This window comes from Centruroides sculpturatus, unplaced genomic scaffold (assembly GCF_000671375.1).
Source record: "Centruroides sculpturatus isolate CEXI.00-Female unplaced genomic scaffold, Cexi_2.0 scaffold1171, whole genome shotgun sequence".
NCBI classification, from domain to species: Eukaryota; Metazoa; Arthropoda; class Arachnida; order Scorpiones; family Buthidae; genus Centruroides; species Centruroides sculpturatus.
Genome location: NW_019385411.1, coordinates 266,918 through 276,673, shown reverse-complemented (window position 1 = coordinate 276,673; position 9,756 = coordinate 266,918). Strand labels below are relative to the sequence as shown.

Here is a 9,756-nt window from a genome sequence, read left to right as displayed (position 1 = left end):
TAATATACAAATTTATCACATTTCATTTAAAGCTTAATATAGCTTTAAATAATATTTTTAAATATTTGCTAAGTGATAAAATAACAGTGTTTTTAGAAAATGGGCCTGTGGACACTCTGACAAGTATCTCATGGACCTCTCAGGTCCCCAGACCACAGTTTCAGAAACCACTGTTCTAGTGATGGTGTATAGCTTGAAAGTGCTTGAAGATTTTAAAATTTTCACTGAAGTTTCCTTGATACAACAAGTAAGTTTTACATAACTGTTTTTTAAATTTGAAAAAATAGCTTTTTATAGTTTTTGAAATGAAACTATTGATGACTTTAAAATAAGCATTTATTTCAATAAAGGGACAACTCTTTCATTTGATTCAGATTTAATTAAACTGAGATATTTTATTCTGAATCACCTCTATATATTAAAATTTTTTACTTTTTAGTGTTCTGGTCATGATTTGGATGTTGGCACAGAATGTTTACAAATTGCAAAAGATTATGGAAATATTAGAGCTTACCTTGTTATGAGTGATTATGATCTATGGAAGGTAAATAAATAAAGTTAATTTTTCATTTTACTGATATAATCAGTTTAAATAATAATACATTTTATAAACAAAATGATTCAGATAATATATTTAATTTGTAAATATCTCAAAGTCCTATATTAAGCCAAACAATTTCTGGATTAATTTACCGCTATTATTAATTATTAAATATTAAAGTAAATAAAGTAGTCCAAATGAATTCAGCAATCATTTGGTTTATTATATTTAGTTTGTGGCAATAAGTTAGAATTTGATACTCTTAATTAGGGCTGAGGAGCTAATACACAAAAGCTTATGAACCTGACTCCTTTATTTGTATATCAATATAGAAGATAAATAATAAATATACTTTATTACTTTGAATTTAAACCACACTTTTTATTCCAATTTTTAAGATATAAAATTAGGGTGTGGCTTAAATTTAAAGCAAATATTTTAACTTCTTATTTTTGCCGATATCCCACTCCCCAACAATCAGGTCTTTGCTTTACACTCTATGCATGCACATAATATTACTATCGTTGATAGCAGTTTATTCGATGGTTCCCTGTTTGCACTTTTCTGATTTAATCCAGTTGCTGTTTGATAGCAGGTGTGTAGAATCAAATTTAAAATTTTTTTATTACCCATACTCACTAATAATGAAAAAATGGTTTACATATGATGCTGAATTCAAAAGAAAAGTTTTATTGTGCACTGAAGAAAGTGGAAATTGTGCAGCCAGTAAAAGATTTACAGTTGACGAAAAGAATGTGCATTGCTGGAGAGCCCTAAAGGAAAAGTTATTTCAGTTATTTAAGTTATTAAGACAGAAAATCATTCTTGGGGTCTAAAAAGTAAAATATCCTGCAATCATATACAGTAATACCTCAACTTATGCTACCCCGACTTACGCGAACTCTGAGTTATGCAATTTTCAAATCTCGTCGATTCGTCTTTTGTTTGAGCGCCACACAACTCTTGATTACTCACTCCCCCACACTATTGTTCAGCTTACATGTTCGGACGTATCACGCGGAATCATCACATAGCTACAATTTATTTTGTGTTATTTATTTTTGTGTTTGTTATATCTACAGAGACTTGAGAGACTCTATGTGGTGATTTCTTGTAACCGTGAACAAATCAAAAGACGAGATAAGATTAACGAGAACATTTATTAGCTTACATACATTCGACTTGGATTTTACACAAATTGCAAAATTATACCCCGACTTACGCGGTTATCACTCGGTCCCACCTATCGCGTAAGTTCGGGGTATCACTGTATATAAAATCATTTTTATTTTTATTATTATTCTAATTTTCCAATTTTAAACTCTTAAACTATAATTTAAACTATAATTAAAGTAGTTTATTCAATTTGGAATATAATATAATGTTATAATGTCATGTATATTGGTATTTCCTAGATAATACTAATTTGTTTCTCTCACTAACTCTACTTTTAAAATATATATATATTTTTTAAAAGTTTAGATATTAATATATATATATTATTTCTATTTCTATTCTAACTTATATTGTATATTTATAACTTCAAAATTTAGTCTTATAATTTTTTTAAGTTTAAAATTTTTTGATAATGAAACTACATATTATAATTAAACTAGACATTATTTTTTTTCTTGTTTTATGTTTATAGATTTCTTTATCAGTAATAAAATTTTATTTTTGTTTCCAGTTATGAAACTTTAATTTTGACATTTTGTGATATTCTTTTCTTTTTATTTGATACAAAGAAAAACTAATTACAGATTCTTCAAAATTTTGACTGTGATCAAAATCAAAGCTGACTCTTATTTTCAAATAAGTTTATTGAAATTAAAAATCATTCTAGAATCATTTTATTTTATTATTTGTCAGATATTCTTCTTGTTTATTTCTAAGAAAGTGAAATTAAAATATGTTAATGTTGATAATGAAATGTGTAAATACAATATGAAAATAATGTTGCTTATGATCATGCTTCTTATTCTAAAAAATAGTTTGCAAGAACCTTATTTCATTTAAGGACTTATTACATCAATAAAGAATACACAAAAACTAAAGTACAACAATCCTTTTTCAAATAATTAGCATACAAATTTGTGTTACAATAAATATGTGAAAAATGATTGTCATCCTCTAGTTTTTGTATATGCTTTCTCCTTGATGTAACAAGTCCTTAAATGAAGTAAGGTTCTTGTAAACCTCTTTTTTTAAATAATGTTGTTTTCACTTTCTCTAAAATTATGAATCTTGTATATGATAATGATACAGTTTTTCAATGTTTCAGTTTTTTTTTTTTTTTAAATAAAATTATTCTGATTATTAATTTAAAAAGTTGCATTTTTATGACATAGGTAACTTATAAAAAAGATTTATATGCTACAGAAGGAATATTAAAAGGTAAATCATTTTTTCTTTATTTCTTTCTTTTTATAAACATGCACACAGACACAAAAATTCACAAATTAGTATTATTTATTGTTATATCTTCTTTTAAATGTATTTAATTGCAAGCTGTGCTGTCATTTACTTCATTATAATTATTTTTCGTTTATTTTTTGCAAGAACTTTGATTTATTATGTTGCCATGGATTTTGTAAAACACGGGTCAACCTGATTGGATGATACATACTAATTTTCAAAATATGTTGATTCTGACAAGCTTGAAGAAGAGTTTCATTTTGAAAATTTCAGTGCATTGGACTTTCTCTGATTGTGAATTATCAAAGTTTTGTTCCTTTTTTTTTGTTCTGTTGTTTTGGCATTAATTAGGTAATTTTTATAACTGAATATGTGAGTGATAAATTTTGGCTCTCAGAAGCAGTGGTGCTTCCAGTGAGTGAGCCAAGGGGACATGGCACCCTCCAAAGTAAAAGCAAAACAAACCCTAGTAAATTTTCCAAAAATATTTTCCTAATTACAATTCGTTTTTTTATTTATATTCTGTCATTTATATTTCTATACTAGCTGCGAGGACCCGCTTCGCTGGGTTTTTATTTGTGGACAAAAAGTAACAATAGTGAAGATTAAGATAATTACATTATAGCCAATCTTACCCATTTTCACAGAATGCAAGAATTAGGTCCCCCGTTTCCAGACTAATTAGCGACCTGGTCCTGATTCTATTTCTGGACGTCTCCTGTTCACGTCAAGTCAAACGAACTATTTTCAATGTTTCTGGAACGTTTACAATCATTCTATAATCGAACCAATATTCAAATTTTATGTTTGAATTTAATTCAAATATTGTTCGAATTAAATTCGAACAATATTCGAAATAGAAAGCCACTTTCAACCACTTTCAAGCCCATATCTCCCACACCCTTATAGCTATCGAGATGCAACCCCCTGGTGCACGAATGGAGACTTGGGGCTACTACCACATACAAACACCATTCACGTGTGATGTGTAGTTTTGGCGGAAAAGTGAAATATAGGGACATACATGTCCATTTATATATATATATAGATTACTTATGAATTGGCAGTTACATAAAGTGGGAATTTTATTTGCATTTGCATTAAAAAATTTTTTATCCATTCAACTTGGTTCCCCCAAGATTAAATCTCGAATGCAGCACTGCTCAGAAGGACTTATTACATAATATTGATTCAGTAGGAGAAATCGCATATCTTTACTTCATTAATTAAACAATAATTATAATCACCAAAGATGTTTATACAATGTATAAATAAAATGTCTGTAAGAATTCAAAGAAGTAAGGCAATTGCATTGGTAAATGAACAGAAGGTGCATGCATAAATTATTTAATTTTAAAGAATTTGTCAGATCTGAAGACATGGTTTTATAATTATAAATCACATATCTGTAACTCATAATTTGTAATAAGAATGGATGAAGAGAGACAGATCAACTGTCCAAAATGCATACCATTGTTACAAAAAATAACTAGGGTTCACCCATCTCTGTGATTTCTCTTACTGCATCAATAGTGTGAGATAAATCTTCCTGAGAGCCAAAACTTAGTGCTCACTTATTCAATTATAGAAATAGAAGGACAAAAAGCACAATACCAATCCAAATAGTTCATGTTTGTTAATTGAAATTTTAATCAACTATATTCTGTGTTCTGTGACATTTTTGGTAGCAGCTCCAGGTATTGTGAATTTGGGGAATGCAGTCACTTCTGAATAAGTTTACATCTAGGATGATTAGATCCAGAATTTGGATCTTTACCAGTCTTTAGATGGCCTAGATGGCAGAGAAGATAGGCCTATTATGGATTCCAAACAAATGTGGATAGTGGAGTGATGCCTATATTCAGGACATTTTTGTACTATACAGCAAGTTGATGATAAATTAGAGCATCTAATGAAAGAATTTGATGAAGACTTATTTAATACGCTGGTAATCACTATAACTTTTTTAATACAGCTGCATTAATATGGAAGATGTTGTTTCAGTAAAGTCTCACACCCTTTGTTCTATCTTGGTTTGATTTATACAAGATATTGACTCAAGTATTACCAGCCATTACATTGTTGAATGTCTTAGAACAATACATGGCTTGAATATAGGCTGGTTCATTAATTATTTCTATCAAATTTTTAGACTTGGAACTTTGCAGCCATGATATGATACCCAGTTGCAATTTCTTAGAGAAAACTGATGCTGAAGATTGCCATCCTCAACTTGTTCACTTGGGAATATCCAATTATCCATGCTATCTGACAATTTTGGAATTAGTTGTTGTCAATGACACCCATCTCTTACTGTTTACAGCAGTTGTAATTGCAGCTGTCCGCAATCCAAATTACTTCTTACACTACTTCTGGGTTATCTATTGTAATCATTACTTCACATTAGAGTGAGATTTGTTTTTATTGTCCTGTGTAGTACTAGCCAATGATTAGGCCCTTAAGGTTTGGGTGACAAACAGTTGCCCCACACCACAGATACTCCATTTTGATGTCTGCTTGGGTAAATAGGAACTGGAATCAGATATGGCAATTATAGTGTCAGTCAAGGAAGGGAAGAAAATATTTTGGAAGAAAAGAATTGGCCCAGAACAGGACTTGAACCAGTAACTCCTGCTCCAGACCAATTCTTTTCTTCCAGAATTTTCTAAAATTATTTAATTAAATTATAATTATTGAATTTCATACAAGATGGCACCTAACAACTCCTTCTAGGACAAATTAATTAGTAATTAAAATTATAGTTGGTGGAAAATAGCTCAATATTATACAACAGTTGGTTTGACAGTTGACTAATGAATCGTGTTTTGAGAGGTAATATTTTCAATTTGTTTATATATGAAAACAAATCAAAAATATTTTAACTTTTCTGTTTCTGTTCAAATTTTTAATCATGATTTAACTAAAAACACTGCATTTTGTAAGTGACAACTGTGAGGTCAATAAGTGGGTTTACAATAGTAAGTTGGATTGATCTCATTCTTAACATTTTTGATAGTAGTTATAAAAGAAAACATACTGCTGAATTAATTACTTGAAATTAATTCTTGAGTTTACTTGAAAGAGAGTTACTTGAGGTTACTTGAAATTGACAGATCATCTAAAAGACCAAACTGCTTCTATTTTGAAATAATTAATTTTGGCAATTGCTGCAAATTATGTACTGTTGCTTTTAGATACTAATGGGATTAGCTCAGGGGTCGGCAACCTGCGGCTCGCGAGTCACATGCAGCTCTTTGGGTGTGAAGCTGTGGCTCTTTAGTTCCATACGCAAATATTATTTACTTTATCAAAAAAAAAAAAAAAAACCATTTAAAATCGTTCTGAATCGATTAACGAGGATTAGGCACCGATTCTATCTCTCAGCCACTTGTACTCGTTTTTCATTGCACCCCTCCCCCGTGACACGCATCGTCACTGTCATCAGTCCGTCGGAAGCTCTCGAATAAAGCCGTTGTCAAATGTTTCTATGAGATTTAATTCGCTTTCGACGCAAGACAATTCTGAATAAATAGATTAGTTTTTTTTTTTCAAAAAACTTTATTTATGCGAGTACTATTTATTGTTGGCAAGAAAAAATTTTGTGGCTCTTTAAAAACTTTGAAATTTTGTAAATTGTAATTTTTGGCTCTTCCGACTCAAAAGGTTGTCGACCCCTGGATTAGCCTTGAAAATCTCTCAAGTTTTTATTTCCATTATAGATTTTTTTTTTGCAATATTGAGCCTAGTCTTTCTTTTAGAAGCATAAATTTTGCTTTATTTTATTAAGTAATTGGCTCTAATTTAGTGTTTTTCAATGCTTTTCTAATAGCAGCACCCCAACTTGGTAATTTTATCTTGCAGTTATTGTAATTGTATGTAGAGTTACATATATTACTGTAAGTATGAAAAGCACTGTCTTAATTGCTGTCTCATTCATATTCCATTTCTGTAAATTGTCATAAAAATGACAGATCAGTAATGTATTACATATTGTGATACATTGCCATCAAAGTTAGTTAAAACACCATAAAGCAGAATTAAAGTAGCCTTATAAATACATAAAATCAAAAAATCAGTTTCAGCAAATGTGAAATTGGGTGGAAAAACTGATTTACACATCAAATGCAAGTAAGTGTAAACCTTGTAGCTTATACAAAAAAGTAAACTATTCAATAATATAATAAAGAAAAAGTATTTATATATAATTTTAAATAACAAGTAATCAATTTTATCTTATTTCAGAAGGAATACAAATTTTTATTAAGACAGATGGAGTAAATAATGATTTTCTGGAATGTCTAAAATGTAATTTGAGCAAAACTTTCAAGAATGTAAAGGTATATTTAAATTTATATTTTAAAGAAAATATAAAATTATATTTTTAGAGATAAATTAATTTGTAATATTGCTATTTAATATTAACGTTTTTATACATCATATACAATTATATAACACACAAAAAAATCACCTTCATAATCCTAGCAACATATTTATTAAAATTAAGAATTTTTTCAATCAGTTTAACTGACCTTCAGTTAACAGCAACATTGAATAAAAGAATACAGTTTAAAAATAGAATGTAATGTTTGAATTAATATAGGAACAAGAAATAATAAATGTATGGTATTGGGTTTTTTACGTGTTTTTATATGTTTATTTTTATTGTTGTTGGAATGTTGTTAAACAGAAGCTGGAGATCAATAGCCAACTGGCACTTCTTACTTGTGATGTAATAAATAAATAAATATGAATAAAATACNAGCTAATGAGTTCCTCAAATATCCTAGATTTCCTAGATAGAGCTAATGAGTTCCTCAAATATTCCAAATCCATTATACTAAAACCAGATCCTACATCCACTGTCTTAAGGAAAGCGCACAAATTTATAGCATTACCAGGAATTGTAGAATCTCTAGTTGGTCCTCTTAATCCTCTGTCGAATGTCATCTGCCCCAGATTATTTTTCAAGGCCAAAACCGATAAACCGTCTTGGCTGCTAAGACCATTGGTCAATAAACGTTCCCATCCCATGTACCATCTTGAAGTTCCACTAGCAAAACATATCATGTCTTTAATCTCACATTCTGAGCTTGTAACAGCTGCCTCCACTGAAGCCAAACGTACCATCTTACAAAAATTAGGAAACCTTCCCTCCAGTTTCTACCAACTTTATAAAGTCGATGTTATTTCTTTATATCCGTCTGTTCCACATTTTGAGCCATCATGCTAGCAAATACCCTATTCCTCAATTCTAATTATCCAGCATTACATGTTTTACACCTGCGTGAAGCTCTTCGTCTTGTCACTCAAAGCAATTATTTCCAATTTAATGAAAAAATATATAAACAAACACAAGGGGTGTCAATGGGCTCTCCATTATCATCTATTCTCGCTGAACTAGTCATGAGAAATATAGAATATCATGTTTTTAATGCCCCCCTAACTATCCAGTATCCTCTCATGTACCTACAGTACGTCGATGACGTGTTAATTGTGTGGGATAGCTCTAATGAAAACTTACTTCAATTTACTCAAACATTAGCCTCCATTTATCCTTCAATTAATTTTACTGTTGAAGAACAAGAAAACAATAGAATTTCTTTCCTGGATTTAGACATACGTACATCTCCAGAACTTATATTCTCTGTTCATCATAGAAATAATAATGCTCTGCAACTCATTCCAGCCGCTGCTTACCGAACACCACATTACAAAAACATGCCATATAAACCAACTGAAAAATTGCATTGAAACTGCCTGTAATGTTTATGTTTCATTTAATTGATTGAAAGTGTTTTATTATTTTGAAACATAACTTTCAGTTTTCTAAAATACACTTCTTACTTATAAATTCAGTGATGTTAATAAATCAAAAGTCAAAATAAATAAAAATATATTCTTCACGGCAATAATTGTTCATTAAATAAATAAAACTGCCTTTCAGTGTTAAAATTCCGTACCAATGTTGAAATTAGCATTTCATCAACTGAAATGATTTGTTTGCCCACTAATGGATTATTAAGATAGCTTAAATATCTTAGTGTTTAGTCTTTTAATACTAGTAACACAGTATTCAGTGAGTATAGACATGTCTTGCACCAACATCTTGTATATTCTATTTTTCTGAAATGATGGCAACTTCTAAATCCTAAAATTTTTCAAACATTTGTTTTCTGAGTTTCATGTTCTTCATACAATGGAGTTATTTATATCAAAATAGATTTTAGTTATTAATCTATTACTGTATCAGCAACATATCTATACTTGTTAAGGAAATTCCTCAAAATTCACTTCAAATTACTTAGTGTGAAGTTTTTTAGAATCTTCAAGTGCTTTCATGCTATTTTATTATTGTAAGTCAACTTGAGAAATAAAATCAGCAAGAAGCCTATTTCTTATATCTCTAGTTCAGTGGCTTCAAAACTTTGCAGACCCTTGACAGGTTGCAGACCCTTTTAGAAATATATTTTAGCAGATCCCCTATTTCAGCTGTTAGCTTTTAGTCATTAATTAATAAACTGCAATAATAATAAGTAACTAAGGCATCTTATATTATTTTTAGACAGTTTTCAATTGCATTATTTGGAAAAATTTTGTTAAAATAATAGAATTAATAAATTATAAAATTAATAAAAAGAACCTACTTTTTTTTTAAAATTCATTAAAATATAACATTTTAATATAAGTTATAATATACAAATTTATCACATTTCATTTAAAGCTTAATATAGCTTTAAATAATATTTTTAAATATTTGCTAAGTGATAAAATAACAGTGTTTTTAGAAAATGGGCCTGTGG

The 9,756-nt window shown here is 29.3% G+C and overlaps 1 protein-coding gene across 1 annotated transcript; it reads left to right on the top strand.

Annotated features, from left to right (window-relative positions):
• The first annotated feature begins 40 nt into the window (after window positions 1-40).
• Window positions 41-7,484, top strand: LOC111638675. Its single transcript, XM_023384421.1, has 5 exons — window positions 41-247; window positions 440-544; window positions 2,890-2,935; window positions 7,199-7,293; window positions 7,476-7,484. Exons 1-5 carry the CDS (start codon window positions 131-133, stop codon window positions 7,482-7,484), a joined length of 372 nt encoding a protein of 123 aa, XP_023240189.1. The 5' UTR covers window positions 41-130.
• The last annotated feature ends 2,272 nt before the right edge of the window (window positions 7,485-9,756 follow it).